The sequence below is a fragment of the Talpa europaea genome, assembly GCF_964194135.1.
Source record: "Talpa europaea genome assembly, chromosome: 1".
NCBI classification, from domain to species: domain Eukaryota; kingdom Metazoa; phylum Chordata; class Mammalia; order Eulipotyphla; family Talpidae; genus Talpa; species Talpa europaea.
Genome location: NC_140073.1, coordinates 87500088 through 87522041, shown reverse-complemented (window position 1 = coordinate 87522041; position 21954 = coordinate 87500088). Strand labels below are relative to the sequence as shown.

Here is a 21954-nt window from a genome sequence, read left to right as displayed (position 1 = left end):
TCAATAGAATACAAGATTCTGGTAAGCAAATTTAAAACAACTCCTCATAAACACACACACACACACAAACAAACAAAACAAAAACCAAACCCAAAAAACCTAGATTTTATGCCTGATTGTAGAAAGAGTCAACATTTAGGAGACATTTTATTTTGTGCTTGTTAGTTTTTTTTTTTAAGATTTTATTTATTTATACAAGAGCTGGAGTACAGGCCAGAGGCATGGGAGGATGAGCGGATTCACCAGAGACAGAGCGGGGAACAGAACAGCAGATGGACCAAAAACACTGCTGAGGGGAGCAGCGGGCAAGACAGAAGAGGTCTGCCGTGCCATGTGGGTATCTCCCTGGCCAGGTGGGAATTGAACTGGCGCTGCAAAGGCTGCGGACAGCTTCACAGCACTGCATTCAACCTGCTGTGCCACCAGGGAGGCCCTGTGCTTGTTAATTTTATCAGTAGATGTAACTCAGCAAAAACAACCAGTTACCATTTCCTTGTTATTTTATTGGTGCAAAGTACCTTTGTCTCTATGATTTCAGGGTTAGTTTAGTTGATACGCCATGAAACAAATATTACCATTATTTCTGGTGTCGCTGTGATTATTTTATCTCTTATATCATATTTAAGCTTAAAATCATGATAATATATGAAACTCACTCTTGGTAATAGTTTGCTTCTTAGGCCTGTATCTGAACTGAACATTTTGTACTCTTTGAGCAACTGTCTTCTGGCTTGATTGGTCAGTAAGCTCTTAACTGGGTATACTCTTAGATGGCACCCATAAAGTTAGGTTGGAATGGTGATAGGACTTATATCCCTCATTCTGGGTCTCTGGTCTTCTAGCTTTATAATACTTAGAAATGAACTCCTGAGACTAATGAGTGACATGAACTAAAGAGTAAAGAACATTCCAATATAAAATGATATGCTGCTACTAAGGAATAGTCTTCTATGATAGATTAATCATGAGGTGAATTATAAATATTTCACATACTAATTATATTAGTTTATGGAGATAAAACACCATATGAAGTGTTCCCAGCACACTCAGCGAGTTAGACGCGCTTTGCATGCTAATTGGACTTTGTTCTTCAAGGCTGACGATTATGAATCCCTGAAGATGACAGAAATTATTATCATGATATTGTACATTCCTGATCTTTGTTCCAGGTTGACACCTTCATTCCCCCAGGAGATTCTTTCTTTGGATCGTATCCTAAGTACTTGATATGTCAGGATGGTGAAGCAGAGAACGGTGCCTGACATATTATTTAGGAACCCTGAGAAAAAAGTAACAGATTTGATAAGAATGATACCAAAGAACATTTCCTAGAATTATGTTGGGTGCTCAAGTAAGATCAGCATTTTCTCTTGGGGGCATGAGATGCTTCCCAACTTGCTTTCTAGTGATAGGAATATATTGTATGTCATGTTGACTCCTTTACTAATACAGAGAATCAACCAGCTTGATTTTCTCGAATCAGTGTTGGATGACTGACATTCATTCATTCATTCATTCATTCACTCACTTAATTGACCATCTGAAATAGGATAGCGAACATGAAAGATAATAGGCCCTCTTCTAAGAGAATTTAAAATCCAAAGTGGTAACTGCCACATTAAGAAAACTGTTGAATACTAAAGAAAAGAACAGTAGTTCTTAAGTTATCTTACCAATGAATATATACTTTGGTAATACATTTGGAAGAAAACAAGATAAAAATGAAATATTGGAGGAACAAAATTATATAACAACTCAGAACCCACATTTTTAGCAGACACATTTGGTGAACAAGACTGTTACTTTAATTAAACTCCAATACATATTCTTTCATTGACCGATTGCTTATTGCCTTTTATTACCTACTGGGCACTTCACTTATATTTGTAACACATGTCTCTTTATCCAGCTCCTGTTTTCTTCTCTTGTGTTAAGGAAGGTAACCACTACCTATTTGTTATGCAACAACAAATGTTTGAGTTAACCTTAACCTCTCCCAATAACCAATCCAAAGTTTCTGTTTTCTTTATTGTTTTTAATACCAGCCATTTCTCTCTATCCCACTGTTCTGACAGCCTTCTCGGTGATTCAGTGGTCTGACACCTTTGAGCCTGGTCTCAATTGCATCTTTTCTGAAGATCTTCTTAATGACCATTATCTTTCCACAATTTGTCTAGCTAAGGCAATGTGATCCTCAGTAGATATGTGATGAATGAAGGAATGAAATAAAACTTTTCAGGTTTGTGTAATTCTTTACATGATTTCTATTTTTTTTATTTCTCAAACAGACTGTTAGGAAGTATACTTAACAGGAAACATTAAGAGCCACATTCTAATTTTAGTTGATTCAAAATCAGTGTAGAATAACTGAAAAAATAGATGCTTGGGTCCAGATCAACATGGATTTGAAATTCATGTCTGTCTCCAAGTCACTGCTGTTGTCTTAGTGTCTAACCAACCTCCTGTGCCTTAGTTTCTTAGTTGGAGACATGGGGATAAGAAGACACAACTCTTAGGGTGATAATTAAATCAGATGATATATGTAAAATGCTTTGCACAATACATGGTTCATTGCCTTCCTTTAAAATATTGCATTAGAATGTAATGGTCACTTAAGGATTACATTTTTTTTTTAAAGATTTGTTTATTTTTATGCAAGAACCGGGGTACAGGCCAGATGTGCAGGAGGGTGAGAGGATTCACCAGAGACAGAGCAGGGAACAGAACAGGCAGACTGAGGAAATACACTGCTGAGGGGAGCAGGAGGTGAGACAGGAGAGGTCTGCTTCGCCATGTGGAATTCTTGCCATTCGGTCGGGATCGAACCTGCGCTGCAGAGGCTGCGGACAGCTTCACAGTGCAGCGCGCAACCACCTGTGCCACCAGGGAGGCCCAGGATTACCTGCGCCACCAGGGAGGCCCAGGATTACATTATTAAATGTGATAGAGAACCATACTTTCAACAGACCGATTTTATCTGTATTTGGGTATGTATACAGCATTCTCCCATATTTTGAGAGTGGTAGTGATGGTGGTACTTTATTTGATTCCTTATCCTCTCATTTTGCTACCATTTTTCTTAGCCAGTGAGCCTTCACAACTCAGCTAATTAGGAATGATGAGGAGAAATAAAGCATTGTTAGTATAACAATTAATGTACATGAGTCACCATGTTGTTATGCTACATTTGGTTATTTCTAGGTCTGATGGAAGACCACTTTCCCATTTTATCCGATTACTTACTTTTTTCCTAACCCTACATTTTAGCTACCAATCCTTCCTCTCTGACTCATTCAATTAGTACTGATCCTTCCATATGCAGGATGTCAGGACTCAGGTGTCCACGCTATCCTCCATAACCTTGCACCTTCCTGGTTTTCCTCCATTCTTAGTTTTCTTCTAAACCATTAAGTGCTTAGTGCCTCACCCTTCATTCTCAATCAGTCTCCAACTGCTTTGTGACATTTCTGTGAAGGATGAAGCTGTTACCTATTTTGTTGTTGTTGTTACTTAATGTTTTCTGTACTTATGGCTTATTTCATCAATTATATTGTCAGCTCTTTTGGAACAGGGATAATAGCTTATATTTCCTTGTTTGTCAAGTCAAAGAGACTTGACAATGTTTTGATTTGTTGGATTATTGATAGGATGTCTAAAACAGATATAAATGCTCTATAAATGTTCTGAGCGGTTCACATTACCTTGGGTATATGTGAATGCTCTTAATTGGTCCTACTTAGTCCCAAAATACATCAAAAAATGTTTGGTACACTGTAAAAAATTTCAATTTATTTATACTATGTTTACCCCACTACTAGACCCATCCTCCCTTTCTCTCCTTTTCCTGTTACAGACATAATTACCGAGTGTCTTTCATGGATTTAGTCACAATGGCAGACACCAAGAATTTAAAGACTTGAGAGTTTGCTGGAGTAATTTAAGAGACACTTAGCTTTAAATGGTACCTTTAACTAAAAAAACTCAACAGGTATTTTGTAATTTGTCTCCGTAAGCATCCATAAAACATTGGAATGCTGATGACTGCAGAGCAGATAGAGGTTTAGAAACTTGCTAGAGATGATACCCAGTTGCAAGTCTACCTACAGACCTTATATTCTGCACATGTGTTTTTTACGTAGTACTCTCCTGAGCATCATGAGAAGCAAAGGAAAGAAACATTACATGGTGAGAAAAAAGCAGAACTGCTGAATAATTGATGCTAGTCTATGAAACAGCTTTTGGGAAACTGGATGTTTTACTTAGTTTGTAAATTACCATTCTCAGAACCTAAGAAATTAAATGAATGCATTTCCTTTTCCTTTAGATAAACGTTCCTTTTTATTTTTAATTGTTTTAGCAAATGGTAACATTTCATTTAGTATTCTTGGAGGATTTTGAAAATCCATAGCATTTAAAGGTGTAGTAGAAATGTTCTACTTAAGATGAAGTAGTTGACAACTAAAGCACTTTGTCTTAAAGTGAATTTTGTCTATCAGTGATTAAAGAATATTACAGCTCACTCATCTTTCTTCATAGGCTTTGAATATATTAAAAAATTATATTTAAGCCCAAGGCTTTTGAAATGTTTGGGAGCAATTTCATTTATGCATGTATGTGCTGTTGAGCACCTAGTAAATTGAAACAATATCGGCACTCTTTGGAAGTGATAAAGTGAGGGAAACAACAGCTTGCTTCTTTCCCTTCTCATTTCCAGTCCATCAGCAAACCTCATCAGGCGACTTCTCGTGGCCTGTCATCATAGTCCAAGCTGCTGCCATTTCTTTTCTCTTCTTATTGTTCTCTCTTCTTCCAAAATGAATCAAACAATCTGTTTTCCATACAGTAGGGAGAGTAAAATTTTCTGAAATTAAAGGTAGTAATTTAAAATGTTCATGAAATGCATAAACAAATATGATAGGAATACAAGAGAGAATACAAAGAATTTTAAATCTATTTATCTAAAAATACTATATTTATCTAAATAGATACTATATTTATCTATATTTATCTAAATACTGTATCTATCTAAAAATAGATATAGGAATATAAAAAGTTTCTCCATTTGGAGAAATTATGACATATCCTAGCTTGCAGTCTATTGAAAGTTTTGTTTTAAAAGTGATTTTTTTTTTTTTTTTTTTTTTTTTTTTGTGGGACCCTTGCCGGTAGCCGGGGATCGAACTGGTGCTGCAGAGGCTGCAGGCAGCCTCGCAACCCAGAGCTCAACCGCTGCGCCACCAGGGGAGGCCCTAGAAATGATTTTTAACATAGTTTTAAGCTACATGTTAAGGATTTAAAAAAAAAAGTTGGGCCTCCCCGGTGGCACAGCAGTTGAGTGCTGGGTTGCGAAGCTGCCCGCAGCCTCTGCAGCGCCGGTTCGATCCCCAGCTGCTCACCGGCCATTGGAGGAGGGTCCCACATGGCGCGCAGACTTCTCCTGCTGCCTGCTGCTCCCCTCAGCAGAGTACTTTGGTCCTTCTGCCTGCTCTGCTCTGGCTCTGGTGAATTCTCTCACCCTCCTGCGCTTCTGACTGTACCCAATGCTTGTATGTACAACATTATCCATGCCTTACAAAGCCCTGTCAACTTTCTTTGCCTCTTCCCTGGCCACTCTATCATTGAACAAATTGCTCTAGCCAATTTGGTCTCTTTTCAGTTTCTCAACCTGCCAATTTTCTTCTTGTCTTAGCTACTTTGTTTTTCTTCTTATGTCCCTCGCTTAGCCTAGTCCCTTGCAGATAATAATGTTCGACATATACTTGCCAAAATGTAAATAATGGCTAATTCTTCTCAAGGTAATTGTGGATGATAATTCATTTAAGTTTTATATTTTTGTGCCTAAACATGAAATGAGCATATATTATTATCAGGAGAGGAAAAAATAGTACCATCTAGAATTGGAAAACTTGGTAGGTGAAATTCAGCTAATCAGGAGGAACTGAGATGTTAGTTTATCACAAGCAAGTCAAGGTTTTCAATAATAAAAATCAATTAACTGCAGAATTGTGGTCAGCTGCTATGGGTATTGGGTTAAGAAAAATCAGACCCAGAATTTTCCTATATAGTAGCCATTTCTGTATCCCTATTTAATTTAAACTTAAGTTAATAAAATTAAATTCAAAATGTAGTTTCTAGGCTGTACTGACTACATTTCAAGTGCTTGCTAATCATATGTAGCTAGCCTTTGCTACAGTGAACAGTACAGTATGTAGAACATTTCCATCAGTACAGAAATACTTTATCACAGAAAGCACAGGATCTAGAATCTTGAAGAGTAGATAGCAGTGAACAGGAACTCAAGACAGGCAACAAAGAACAAAGATTTTGATAACAGGCCTGGGCAATATGAATCTAGACAAATTTAAGTTTTCAGCAAAGTGACAACTGGAGGAATGAAATTTACTCTTTTGTCAAAGGGCTCCTGAGGCCCTGGAAGGAATTATTTTAAGCAGGAGTAACACAACTCAGAGTGTTGTGTGTGTTAAATTGTGTACTGTTTTCCCCATTATGAGATAAATGGTTTCAAGGGATGGGGGGGTGGTTACTGAAAAGATTTCATGGGGCCAGAAGGAAATAACCTAGTCTCTGCAAGATTATTACAAGCTTGTATGTGGCAGGTTGGGATATTGAATGCTTGTCCTCGGTTTTTCATGTCACAGCCCTTCTATACCACTTAAGATAAATGTATGCCTCTGGATATTATTCATCAGCTTCCTATAGTGCTTAGGTATATTGCAGTGTCTCTTTTTTGTTTATTAATAAAAAGGGGTGAAGATAACTGGTTTATTTAAAATGGGCCAGAAAATAATAAAATCTCTAATCTTGAACTTTGTTATGTTGAATTATTTTGGACTCCTTAAGCTAACATAACTATATTGTAGCTATAAGGTGCATTGAAAACAATTGAAACATGTTTATGGATCCAATCCCAAATCTACAGGATGGTGTTAATGTGCTTGCAAGCACAGAGCAGTTTTGGTTAGACGATTATAATAGCAGCTTACTTATGCTTTTGGTGAGATGGTAAGCTAATGATGTAGCCGTTAATTTGAATTTAGCAGACATTTTAAATATAGGTTTCTCTTACAGAGACAAAAGTTGCAATTTAAAGCTCTTTGGTGGTCTAAAAACAGCTTAATTCTGTAGTAGCATGGTAATAAGTACTAATCCAGCTTATACAGTGATTGTAGTATGTCATGTTTGTGAAAGATTGCCCAACTGCTTTCTCTGGGTTTTATGTTAATTTTAAAATATTAAACATAAAACCTTATAACATCTTCATGCTGAGATAAACTGTTCAATTTAACTTGTGCTCAAGCAGCAGCTGTCAGGAATTATCTTGTTCCTAGTGGTTTTTGCTATCACCTTTTGCTCTTTCCTGCCAGAGACACAGTGTGGAATGATAAAGCTCACCTTGTTAGGATTTATTTCTTAAATAATACCTGAGGCAAGGTGAACATTGGGAGCATTTGGATAAGCTTCTGCTTGAGTGATGTCATTCATTATATTATTATAAACTTTTCTTTTTAGTTGATGGAAGAAGCCAGAGTAAAAATTGCCTTTGAATCAAGCCTGCATTCCTTTTGTGGGTTTATTTGTCACTTCTTTTTGGGTGTCAGTGAGCTAAATATTTGAAGAATTGCATTTTGTCCAATTTAACTGCTATTTTGTAAGTGAAAAAGCAAAGAGAAATGTCTTGCTGATGATGGAGATATTTTCCACAATTTAGAAATAATGAAGGATATTTCATGATGAGTTTTAAAAATGAAATAAATTTCCTGGTAATTATGGAAAAAACTGAAGGAAGTGTTGGTATAGGAAGTCCCAAATGGTCACTATTGCCATTTCACCTTTGAATATATTGTGTTGGTTCATTTGGGAGGTTTTATTTGGAAGACTCAACTTGAAATTGGATTCCTTGATTATGGGTCAGCTGATAGGGTAAAGAGAGGGGAGGTGTATAGTAGGAGTAGGATGAAGGGCTCCCCTGGTTAAACATTCGCTACAGATGGCCCACCCGGAAGATAATTCTCATGGAGGAAATTAACAATTTGATTATAACTAGAAATATGTATATGATGGGCTTATGGTGTGGAATGCAGCATACTTTTCGCTTTTACTGACTGCCATTTAACATAAGCTCCCAAATTTGTAGTTTTTTAAGTATGTAATTAATGAAAATTTGCAAGATGTGATCATTAAACTGTAGTTCATTTAATCAATGGTTAACACTTTACACATTTTGGAATTTCAATCTGTGTGAAAATATGAATATTTTGAATTAGTAGCCTTTTGACTAAACTGTTCAAGAATTAGTTACTGCCATCATGACACTTCAGAAGTAATTAATTCAACATGTATCTCCTAAGAATATTGTCCTACATAACTGCAATAAAATGGTTGTACCTAAGACATTTAAGATTGATAAAAATTTACAATCATATGTTCAGACTTTTTCTATTGTCCTTTATAAATCTTTTTTCTTTTTCCATCCAGTGTCAAGGTTCACACATTGTGTTTTGTTTTGGGGCTTATTTATTTTCTTTTAATCTAGATCCCCCACCCCTGCCCTTTATGGCATTGACATTGTTTGAAAGTTTAGCCCAATTATTTTGCAAAATATATGTCTGACTGTTTCCTCATGACCAAATGCAAAGAAGACATTTTAGGTAGGAATGCTGCACTGGTGATTTCTGTCTTTCTCAGTGTGTCATGTTGGGAAGATACATGAATTCACTTTGCTCCATTTTGGTCTTAAGTTTGATCACTTGGGTAAGTTGATGCCTACCAAATTTCTCCATTATAAAAGTACCATTTTTACTCTAATAAATTTTATGGGGGTTTATTTAATGAGGTTTTCTGCTTTGTGTGTGAAAAACATTGTATTAGCTGACATCTTAATGATTAGGAATGAGTCATTGCTTGCAAGGCATGTGGGGAGGAGGGATAAAGGGGAAGAAGTGAGTGTGACCCCATAACTACACTGACAGTCATCTATTTTCTGTTAAGGAAAAGATTGATTGATTGAGATTAATATTTTATTGTCCTGCTTAGGAAGGATCAGATTTGTAGATTAGCAAATATCTTTGTATTTCAGGTTTTTTGAAGTTTTTGCAAGGCTTTTACTTGGTAGTGGGAATAATTTTAAACAAAGTGGGGCATTTTCTGACCGTAATTTTTCTGTTTGTTACATGGATTATAAGATAATTTTTAGAATAAATGCTTGTCCGTGGTAAGATTTTTTTTTTTACTCTAAAATGATAACCCATGACAATACTGCAATGTGGATTTAAAGAGAGATCATTGTTTTTTGTCTTATGTGCCTTTTTTAACCCATGAAGGAGACACTTGAATTCCTGTTTATGATATATGCACTTACTATGTAATCATTCTTCTTATGTGAAAGGCTAGTGCAGCAGATCATATAAACACCTGAAGTTAGCCATTTGGCTTGTCAGCAAAGGAGAATTTATAGTCGTTGTAATCATGGTAATAACACAGATGATATTTTGTATTTATTAAGTACAGAAAAAAGGTCTACAACCAATTCATATCTGCAATGTAATGAGAAACACGTCGATCTTAGAAGACCAGGAGTTTCCCTGCTTTGCTACTTCCTACCAGTAGTGATTCTAGTAAAAACTCTTAACCTTCTTGAACCTCATTTTTTTAGAAAGGGATTTTAAATTGTAAGGTCAAATGATGCTACATTATGTTCTAAAGGTGGCACTTCATCAAAATTGTGCCATCTAATGTCCTCAGTTGTTCAGCGACTGTAATTTGTCCCATTTCTCATCCATGTGCAGTAGGTTTGTATTGTCCAGGTCAGCCCACTCAGTTCCTACTCCTTTCTGTTTATTCCTCTAAAACTTTGTATGTTCTAGCAACACTCACCCTGGAATGCTCCCTTGTTCATATTTTCTGTTCTTCCTGAGTAGGCTCTGCACTCATGTGAAATGAGTTAGTAAATAGATACTGTTTTCATTCTATCAACACAGGTGGGGCAGTTTTCAGTTTTTCTTTTTCCTGGGAAAATACAAGGAATCAGCCTTTCTTTGTTGTTGGTTTAATATTTGTTTTCTGTAAGGTGTTTTGCAGATTATACATCGGGTGCCATTGGCAGTCTAATAATGTAGCAGTCCATAAAAATAACAACAAATATTGCAGAATTGTTAAAAAGCAGGGAGAGAGGGGCAGGGAAAAAACATGCCAAGAGAAAAAGACCACACTAGATAAGTCTATCGCATAAATCAAAAGGGTTTATGTCATAACATGAACATGTGCCATTCCTGCTCGTATATTGAATTTCAGGAGTTGGTTGCATAAAGAAGTAAAGTGTAATGAAACTGGCAAACAAAGTATTCCCCAGTCAGCCTTATCTTTGTTCCATTTGTCCTTCAGATAGAGCTTTTCTTGCCTTTTTCAATAAAATCCATCCAGCTTTTATTTTTTTATTTTGCATCTCTCAGTAACTGAGCTGAGAAGACCAATGAGATTCGGGGCTTTTATAGTTCTTAGCAGCTGCTTTTTAAGAGATCAAAACTTAGAATGCTGCTACATGGTATTAAGGCTTAACTATTGATGTGTCCCTATAGGGGATTTTTTTTGGGGGGGGGGTTAGGATGAGGGAAGAGAAGAGAAGGGCGAAAGATGATGACCCCTTCAAGTATACTCAGGACAATAAACCTAATTTTCTTGTTTCCTAGGATCCTCTTTGCAAGCTCAGTGCTTAACCTGACCGAACTGGCAGCCCTTCGGCCTGACCTTGGGAAACTGAAAAAGATTCTATACTTCCACGAGAATCAGTTGGTATATCCTGTCAAGAAATGTCAGGAGAGGGATTTCCAATATGGATACAACCAAATTCTCTCATGGTAGGTATAGATTGTATCATTCTTTTTAGTCCTTTGCCATCTTTTTCTTCATAGATGGTTAGCTTTTACATCTGGAGACCTACTGTAAACTTATTTTTAAAAGCACCTTAGAGTAGGTGCAATGTTTAGACATGCGTTCCATGGTGATTACTACTGTTTCTGCAATATATGTATGATCACAACTAATCATTTTACAAAAAATACAGATATGAAACAATCTAATGAATTGCCTGACTGTTTCTTCCACCACATTCAAAATAGAATCAAAGAATTGACAAGACAGTCTTCACTCTTTGATTCCATTATCTATTATTTAAGGCAGACTTTTAGAAAAAGGGCATTTGCTCAACTCTTATTTACCAAACCACTTTCAATGTCTCCAGTTGTAATAAAAATAAAATTTACAGTGGAATAAACAAAAATTAAAGCATAATGGAGCAAAGGGGTTTTGTCCTTTTTTATTGTTTATACAAAAAAAAAAAACACTATGGAAAACGAGTCTTTAGGTGTTGTTTTTTTTTCCCCTCATTGAGTCTTCTGAAATTGCACAGCCTTAAAATACCATGACATTTCAAAGGTGATGGTCTTTTTCTTTTGTTACTTCAACAAAGTGTATCTCCTGAAGCTTAGTTAATGAAAGAAGTTAATAACAACTCTGAAATGGCTTTGCTGCTATGGAATCCTATTCACATAACTGCAGCAATCAAATTGAATCAGTTTGGCAAAGACTGGGTACATTTTACTCACCTTTTTAAAATAGTTATTAGCAACTGGGATTGATGGTGTGTTTAAACAGAGTCCAATTCTTGCAAGTATATTCCATAGTTTAGTTGATACAGAAAGGCAGCTATATGGTAATACTTATGTGTTTTGAGCATTTTGTAAATGTTTTCCTGCAATCATTTTTACAAGCTGCTTCCATTGTGAAGTAGCAGTGCTATCAAAATAGAGTGGAACTGCTTCACGTCAAATGTCTCATAAAAAAGCAACCGTTTTAAAATTTCATAATAAAATTAAAATACTTTATATTGAAAGAGAGAAGGGAAATGTTTTAAAAACAAAAAAAATCATTTTATGACTTATCAATATGGAAAACATTTGTAATATTCTTTTGATTTCTTGAATTGTCATCATTCTTTTCCTCAGATAGTATGTGTTTATTACCCCTGAGAAATAACTGGGGGAAAAATTAAGTCTATTTTTCCCTTTATGGGTGGCTTTAAAGTTAATGGAAGTTACACCCACTCATATCAGAGAGGAAAAGCATGAAAAAGATTATTTTTCTAAACTATCTTGGATCTTTAATTTAGTATTGACAGGGTTTTTAAGAATAAGTAGTGGGGTTACATGCTGACAATGAAGGTAGGTCGCTAAATGAATTTTTAGCTCACTGTCCACATCAGATCTCTTTCATAAAAGGCATAAAAGGTGGTTTTGCTCGTAAGGAATGAGACTAAAATTACGTACATGATTTTTCTGTATTGCTTTTCTTAAAAAGCAAAACTCACAGGCAGACTTTGAGAGAAAGAAGAGGACTTGATCGTCACTGCTTTCTTAATAATAATAAAAAAAATGGTTCACGGTTGTCCAGAGGAAAAATAAGAGTGTCAAAAAGCACTCCTGTTCAGATTCTCTTTGAAAAGTATGACTCTTGCTTCCTCAAATGTTTCTTTAGTTTTCTTGCTGACTTTTGCTTTTGTTGACACTGTCAGATTTCTTTCTTGACCGTGTGGCAGTTAAGCGCTCTAGAGATGACTGACATAAGCACTCACCTTAAATAGAGGTTTCACTAACCCCCTGACTTATGAACACATGTCGTAACTATATATTATGACCTGCAGGTCGCTATTACAATATGTGACATATGGTGAAAACAGACTAGCTGTAAAACATCCTTCAACTTTTGGTATATTATTATATTGGCTTCCTTGTTGCTTGGTGTTGTGTCAGCACTTCTGTGACATTCTTTTGTATTATCCACGTCGTAATCACCCCTACCCCCAAATTTGCACTAGATTGCAACTAAAAAAATACTTGTATGGAAAAGCAATTTTGCAGGGGAGGCGTAGGGGTGGCCAGTCAACATTCCTTTTACTGATTTTTCATTCCACTGTGTATACATAATAGGAACTTTGGCTGTCACAGTAAATACGGATTAAACAAAACTGAGAATTTGCTATGGTATTCCTATTCTATAAACTCTGCTCATTCATTTGCAGTCTTATGGCCTTAACTATCTTCAGTTTCCTTGAGCTAAAATTTAGGGCAAAATAAAACTGTTATGTCTATTTGATCTTATATTCTTTCTTATGAAAGCATTGAATTTCAGTGACTCAGAGACACCGAATCATTGCTTAAAGCAAGGGGACCTATTTTAAAAAAAAAAAAAGCTAACTGATTTCTTAAATCATTTTATTGAGTTGTGAAAGGAAAATACTACATATTCAGGCTGTAGATTCAAGTTTTAGCCAGTGTCCTGTTATTATCCCTTGTGTTCATCGGTTTCAAAGAAAATATTACAGACAATTCTGAAAACTTCTGAAATATTTTTGACACATAAATTTTGTTTCCACGTGTCCTTATAACAATGTACTTTACATTATTTCTACTTAAAAATATTAAGGAGATGAACACAGTCTTTTCACTGAGAGCAATAGTCAATATTATATTTATTTTAAGTATGAGAGTCCATAGTGTTGTGATTCTTGATAACATACCCCTTTAATCAGTGGGATCTAACAGTAAGGACTTAAGGACTATTTCAAACAATGCTGATTACTTAAAATACAGTAGTGAAATAAATTATTTGTAGAGATGCCATATAATTATTTTTGTGTACTTCTAGAACTTAAAAAAAGCTAGCACAACTTCTTGAGGCAAGGCTAAACCAGGAAATAGATTTTAACCATTTTGAAGGAAAGATTGTGCTCAAGGGTGAAATAGTTTTATCTGAATTGTTTCTTTGAAGGTAGTGAAAAGTACAGCAAATGTTCAGTTCTCATCAGTCTGGTGAAAAAACAATGCACATCACTGACATACAAACCCTATATGGGTAGTTGGGTCACAAGGAAAAAAGTTCTGGTGTGCTGTTGATAATATAGAAAGTTCCTGGCATAGTGAAGACTATACTTTGGTTTGAAGCATCATGGCCCATTAAATTTCTTTCCTGCCTCTCCTCCCTGATGCCAACAGTCTACCTTCTCATGATATAATACTAATGAAACTAACTTATCTGCTAGAGACATTTTGATAAATACTGATGAAAAGTGCAGAGTTCTTCGCAAACCCAAGATGTAGTATGAACTCTGGTCACTACAGAGGTCTCTCAGGTTTATAAAAAAATACCTGAACAGGTGCTGGCTCATCACTTGGATTCCTCTTTTCCCTTTACAGCTTGGTGGCTGATGTGGTAGCATTCAACTCAGTATTTAATATGGAATCATTTCTCACTTCTATTGGAAAATTTATGAAGCTGATTCCTGATCACAGACCCAAGGATCTGGAAAGCATCATCAGACCCAAATGCCAAGTTATTTACTTTCCCATCAGGTTTCCCGATATAAGCAGGTCAGTATGTTTGACTGTTTGCATTATTGTGTCATAAATTATGCCCCAAATGTATAGAATTGGTGTCCTTTTTGCCAGTTTTAACTTTTCAGCATAAGATTGGTTAACTAGAGAACAGAGTTCTCTTTTAAATTGTGCTGTGATTTACAAAAGATTTTAAATAATCTTGTGTCCGGCATATCACTGAATGCTCAGTTCCCATATCGAGTTTTTCCTTTCTTTTCTATTATTTATTTATCTGCCAAAGAAGCTGCTTCAGCTTTCAACACTTATTGTTTTGTTTCTTTATTTGTTGCCTTGTTACAGAAGTCATTGTCAAGCATATTTCTCAACCTTTGCATTCAGTGTATGCCAATTGGTTTATATGTATAATAGTAATTATCCTAAGTAAATCAATATTAAATCCCCCTGCTTGGACTCCTTTCATTTCCCATGCTATTTTGTTCTCTTTTTTCCTTCTTCCATATTTTATTATTTATATTATCTTAGAGAGTTCGTCTACATTGGGCTGAAAATGTACTTAATTGCTATTTCTCTTTCTCAGTTACCAAGGACATTTTTTTATTATTCTTGTTGCTAGGCCCACCCTGAATTAACAGTGGATGATGTGGCTCAAAGGGAATTATAGAATTTCTTTTCACTTTTGATTAAACCTAGCAAAATTGTTTTTACTACCACCAGGAATATTTCTCCCTTGTGAATAGAAAGTTTACTTCAGTTGTTCTCACACTAGCCAGGGATGCTGCTGTTTTGTAACTGATTGAGTCCTTAAAAAGAGTTCAGGGACAGCTGTTTCTTTCCCAGCCTTGAAATGAAGACAGGATACAATATTCATACCTGCTATGCTCAAGATCAGCATTGGTCTCTATGTTCTGGACTGCCTGTAGCCACCCAGACTTTGCTATGGGGATAGTTGTCCTCACCCACACCCTAATACTGATTTATTTGAGTGTTTTACTAGTCAATATTTCTCTAAATAAAAATCTTCCTACTACCAAATCAAGTTTTAGTGAGCCATAAAATTTAATTTAGGCCACCTTGTCCAGTCCTTGCTTTATGAAGTTCAGAAAACAGAAGCCCAGAGAAACAAGATTGCCTTGCGCCCTCACTGCTGATTTATTGTCCCAGTTTGGACTCTACAATTTTTGATTCAGTTTTCTGCCTACTATTCAAGCTTTCTTCTTACTATTCTGCTATAAGTCATTTGTCAAAAATACTTAATGATTTATCTGCAATTTGGAAACTATAAAGCAAAGTAAAACTGAGATCACAATTGATTCTGTAGGTATGTATGTATATGTACACTAAAAGGTATTTATATAAAATCTCGTGTGAGAATTTCAACTTTTGAAAAATATGGTTTAGATTTATTATTAGCTAGAATAAACTTATATTTCAGATAATACTTTAAAATTATGAACCTTATCTTTTGACATATTTTTAAATATTTCATATGAATACATAGGCAAAATGTACACCCTTAAGTGAATAGGTGGTTATAGCACATCTTAATTATTGCTGCTATAGAATGCCAAATAAAAATATGTTTTATAGTTCATTTGCATCTGATATATTCCTCTAACATCATGTGTTTAATACACCTGTGGCAATTGAATAGTTTATTAATTTGGACTATATTACCATAAATAAATCTAGCTAAATGGAAGAAGGTTAAGAATATTGTGGCCAAGATAACATTCATAAGCAGGGTCTTAGCCCAGAGTGTTATTTGAATTATTTTTCAAATGGTAATTTGCTTTATCCAACCCAAACTCATATAGTGTAAGTAAGTGATTATTTGCATGAATGACAATCATCCTAATGCCTGCAGTCTTAAAAGAGTATTATTTTGTTGAGATGTTGAAAGTGTTTAGTAATTCGAAAGGCAAAATAACCAATGTGATTAAAAAAAAAAACCCAACAACTCTTGAATGCGTCTGTCTCCTCCACTTTAGAAATATTATTTGGATATAGATAAAAAATGTATTTAAGTAAAACAAAGTAGAAAATAACCCTACATCATTAAAGCAGTATGATATAGTAACATATACCAATTATTAGTTAGGGAAGAAGAAAAACCATGTTTCAGCAAAAAATTAGGTCGGAAAAGTCATGATGTAATTTTTCAATATTTGAGGATTTATAAAGTTGATAATTCTTAAACCCTAGATATTAGACATGTGGTATCTACCTATTTTTTTTTTTTTAATGCCTGTTAGGTCGTCTGCCCCTTCCCTGCCTCATTCTTAGTAGTAGGTAATAATACTCACTTGAAAATTTCATTCTATGTGGTATACATCTGGGGATGGGAAAGCTGTGTCGCCTGTTGTTGCTTATATGTGCATTTCAGTCCTGAACACCAGCCACTTCTCACTGTTGTGGCTGCTGCAAAGTGGAATGGCCCTGAGCTTAGGATCTGTAATGGTCATAATTGCATTTGCCTTATCACCTCATAGGTATGATGCGGTGACTAAAGCAATGCCTGCCATATGCGTAACATAGTTCCTGGCACGTGACAGAGTCCACAATAAAGGTTAATCCATCTTTGGGCCTCCCCTGGTGGTGCAGCAGTTGAGTGCTGGGTTGTGAAGCTGCTCACAGCTTCTGCAGCGCTGGTTCGATCTCCAGCCGCCCGGTGAGGGTCCCACATGGCGCGCAGACCTCTCCTGCCGCCCGCTGCTCCCCTCAGCAGTGTGCTTCTGTCAGTCTGCCTGTTCTGTTCCCTGCTCTGGCTCTGGTAAATTCTCTCACCCCCCTGCGCTTCTGACTGTACCTAGTGCTTGTATAAATAAATAAATGAATCTTAAAAAAAAAAGGTTAATCCATCTTATTAACTCCCCCACATCATTTTACACCCTAGCACAATAATGCGACCCCTCTTAATAAGCACATGAACTTAGAGAAGTATTCTGCCAAAGAAGCAGTTTATTACAGGTTCATTCATTTCTTCCCTTCATCACCTGGTACAAACAGCCTTTTGGCCTCAGCAGAACCTACCATCCACGGATGAGCCAACTCCTTCCTTTCAATCTTCTCTTCCTCTCATTTCTTTCTTCTCTCTGTTTCACTTCCCTACACGATCATTATATTTAATCTCCTGGATGTACTCTGAAATCTTTGGCACCTTTTCCTTCATATTTGATTAGGAGAAAAACATCCAGCCCTATTATTGTCCTGTAAGATTCTTGACACCTGTACTCAGATGGACCCTTTGAGATACCTGGGAAGCAAAGCATATTTCCCCTTTTCTGTATAACTAAGAATGCATTTTCTTTTCTTTGTAAACTTCTAATATCAGATCTTTTCTTAAATCATGACTAAGAAAATAGAAAGAATTAGAAAGTAATTTCTCTGTACTGCCACCACCCTGTGCTACCCAGTTATATGCTTCTACTGCGTGTTTCCTATCTTTGATGTTCTGTGAATGAAATGATCTCATTTTCATCTTAAGCCATTGCCTCTACTTCTTTGTCAAATCTCATCCTTCTTGCATTCCTGAGGACTCGTCTAGCAATTTTTCCTTCTCTGTTCTGCATCACCAGTTTTCCTTTCTTTTGGAGCATGTCTATTAGCATCTCTCAAAAATATCTTTTCAGTATTTGAATTCTTTTCTCTCTCTCTCAGTCTCCTTTCCCCCCCTCAATATCAGAATCTTTGAATGAGTTATTTATACTTACTGTTTCTAATTTTATTTCCACTGTTTTCTCATAAAACTACCACACTGAAACTTTTTGTCAAGGTCACTGATGACTTTCATGACTCTAAATCTTGTGGTCAATTCTCAGCCCTCATCTTACTTAACATGGCAGCAGCATTTGACATACTCTGACACATTCTTCAGTTAGTTTCTAGGACACAGGTTGCTGCCTTTCAGGCTCTTTGCTGGCTTCTCATCATCACCCTGACTTCAACTATGGAGTGGCCTTTGCCACATTTAACACTTGCAGAGTTGGTGGAGGAAGAAACCCGAGATTGAAAAGAGATGAAATACATCAGGAACAATTTTCCTGGGGAACAAATGGAAGAGTTTGAAAGAGAGATGATCATTGGTGAATTCAGAGGACCTAGGTTAAATAAACTAATAATTAAAATATACCCTTGGTTTTGACAAAGGATCAGTGGTACCCTACCTTGTTCCCTGTATTTCATCAAATTGCACAATAGTTTCATGTGTTCTTTCTAGTAGCCAGAATAACTTAGGATTCAAGTCTGGATGAATCTACCTCACTTTCACCCTCCCTCCTCGCCTCACTTCTGGCTCTCTCCCTCCTTTCCTCCCTCCCTCCTCCTCCTTCTCCTTCTCTCTCTCTCTCTCTCTCTCTCTCTCTCTCTCTCACACACACACACACACACATGCACACGCATACGCACATGCTCTAATTCTCATTTTACAGATGGCAGGACCAAGGCTCAGAGAAGTTAAGTGTCTTTTGGCAATCACACAGCTAGATATAGACAGAGCAGGAACTGGAACTCATATCTCAAAATCTCCATCCGAAGCTCAACCCACCCCTTATTGTAAATGCAATTTCAGAGGTCTTGATTATCTGATTTTTAGCTGACAGCAGATTAGCAGCCTCAAATTGGGGGTGCGATAAAGGCAGGCTCACTGACAGCAGTGAAAAGTGACAGCTGACTGACAGCTTGACAACAAGGGAGGAGAGAGATAAACTATTGAAAAAATATATGAGAAGTGGAAAAGCATAGCAGCCTGGAGCCAATCTATGGCAGGGCAGGCAACTCTGCACATTGAAGAACCCCTGCAGACATTTCTCCATGATTGTACAGCTTGTACATCAAAAGGATGATTGTGATTTATTAAGAGAGATTAAAATGGTAGCCAATAAATTCCATTTAAGAATGTAAGGAAATGCATAACTCTCAGAAATTATAAATGACAGCAAATGAAGGTAATTGTCATGTCTTACTCTAGATGTACAACAGCCATATTCACCTAATGGAAAATAATAATCTAAATTCTTTTTCATGTGGTGGAGACCAGCATACATTTCATTATGCTGACTGGGCCTTTTCAGTGACCAAATATATCCCTTTTCTGCTGTAGTATATTCACTGGCTTCTTTGGTGCCAGAGGATCTGTGGTCACCAAAACATTTTGCAATGTCTTTGCCTGTTTGGATTGCTATAATAAAATGCCACAGACTGGGTGACTAATAACAGAAATTTATTTCTCATATTTCTGGAGATTGAGAAGTCCATATTCAAGGTCCAAATAGATTTGGTTTTTGATAAGAGCCTGCTTCCTGGCACATAGATGTCTGTCTTCTTAGTATGTCCTCACATAATGGAAGGGACCACAGAATTCTCTTGGATCTGTTTTATGAGGGTACTAAATCCTATTTATGAGGACTTTATCCTCAGGACCTAATCACCTCCCAGAGACCCCACCTCTAATCATGATCATATTAAGGCTTAGGACTTAACATACGAGATTTGAAGGAACACAAATATTCAGCTAGTAGCATACCAGATAATAAGGATCATGTTAGAACTTGGTGGGACAAGAATCATGACTGGGATATATTGCAAAGGAAGATTATTCTGTGTTAAAAGATATGGATTAGATTAAAAACTAAGACAATTTTGTTGTGCATTTCAAGAAGGCAAATTTCACATAAAACTCCATGGTGCTGATGGTTATATGATGGAGAGAAAAAAGGAAGCAATTCTGCAACCTACTGAGCTAGATATTGGCTAGAGGAAATCAATATTTTTCAACTTTAGATCATGTAACTGTCATAAAGGCAAGGCCTAGCAGAACCAGGGAATTTTATATAGCCAAATCTTTTTGAAAGTCTCATTCTTAGGAAATCAGAATATCTGAGCAATTTACAACTTGTTTTCTGACAGTCATCTTTAGATGATAGAGTTAAACATCATAGCTACCCTTATTGATTCTTACTTAAGCCCTGATTTGTGCTAAGCACACTACACATATTTTATCATTTTAATCTTTTAATAAGTCTAAAAGGTACTTTTCATTTATAGTTGGTAAAACTCTGACATAGAGACTATAAATAACTTACTGCTTACAGTATACAAAGAGTAAAGGTAGAACTAGAAATCAAATACTTTTTTATTCTATGTTAGATCCCAAACTTTCTTACCGGTCTTTCTGTATACTCCTCACAAAGAGAAGTTCTGGTCCTTTGCACATGACTCTGACCACTGACAGGCATATTCTTGTAAGAGAATTAACAGATGCAGTGGATGAAAATGTGCAAGTCCTGATAATGTTATGAAAGAAGAGACTGAAGACTTTAGAAAACAGACTTATAAAAGGAGAAGTTCTGAGAAAGAGAACACCTCAAGAAGAATGATTTTTTTTTTCATGATTTACCATTGGTTTACAAATTTAAGTTCAGGATTAGTTTCACACTTTTATAAATGTATCCACCATATTGTACCTACTAACAAAGATCAAGTACCATTCACTGCTATCAAATTAACCCCCATTTGTACTCCCCTTCCCTTCCCTTCTGTTCCTCTTAATTACCATTTTGTTATCAGAGTATAAGTTATTTCTGTTGAGTTTTGTTTGTTCATTTCCTTTGTTCTTTGTATTCCACGTATGAGTAAAACCATCTAGCAATTAATTATCTTTCACTTTCTGATTTATTTGGCTTGACATAATCACCTCAAGTTCCGTCCATATGATGCAAAGGCAAGATTTTGTCTTTTCTAATAGCTGATAGTGGAATGAGAAATTTTAAGAAAGAATTCTGATAGTAAAATTGAAAATGAGCCTGATGACACAGGGTAGAAGGAGTACTTCAAAGAAATAACTGTAGGCTCTGACCATTATTTCATGTGTGAGAAAATAATTTTATTTCTATTTGTAGTTATTTCTCCTTTAACTGAATTATCTTCTCATACGAGCTATTTTATAGCAGGGCACCTGTATTAGAGGGCAGTATCTGGCTTATCATATCAGATATTAAGGGCAGCGTCAACTACATCTGCACAGCAGCACATTTCTCTCATCTGTCTTCCCACAGGATTTGGTCCTGAGGGAGTATCCATGATTTTAGTGTAACTAAATAATCCCCGCTTCCAACAAATTGGACCACAGAGGAATGTATTGTAGAAATACAGTGAGTTACAAGGTGGTACACTTGGTCCTTTAAAAAGATCATGTTTTTCCAAGAAATTCCATCAGGGATCCATGAGTAAGGGATATTGAAGTGGATAACATCTACTCTAACATTCAGTTGGATTAAAGGTGAAGAGAGAAATGTAAAAGAGAGAGAAATGTAAAAGTATCAAGGTCTGATACTTGTATGTATTTGTCATTTGCCTTCTCAGCCCATTATATTATGAAGAAGGGTTTAAATTTCTTCATTCTGGGGCCTCCCCTGGTGGCGCAGCTGTTGAGTACTGGGCTGCTGCGAGGCTGCCCGCAGCCTAAGCAGCACCGGTTTGTTCCCTGGCCACCAGCGAGGGTCCCACCAAAAAAAAAAAAAAAAGAAAAGTAAATTTTTTCATTCTGTTT

The 21954-nt window shown here is 36.2% G+C and overlaps 1 protein-coding gene across 10 annotated transcripts in view; it reads left to right on the top strand.

Annotated features, from left to right (window-relative positions):
- GTDC1 (glycosyltransferase like domain containing 1) overlaps positions 1 to 21954 on the top strand; it is a gene marked incomplete at both ends in the record, with an annotated part of 243715 nt that overhangs the window by 48730 nt on the left and 173031 nt on the right. For all 10 annotated transcript variants that reach the window (XM_084253964.1, XM_084253971.1, XM_084253970.1 and 7 more), the window contains 2 exons: positions 10707 to 10874; positions 14268 to 14441. In XM_084253964.1, the coding sequence (XP_084110090.1) occupies positions 10707 to 10874; positions 14268 to 14441 (342 nt within the window). The remainder of the gene's footprint in view (positions 1 to 10706; positions 10875 to 14267; positions 14442 to 21954) is intronic.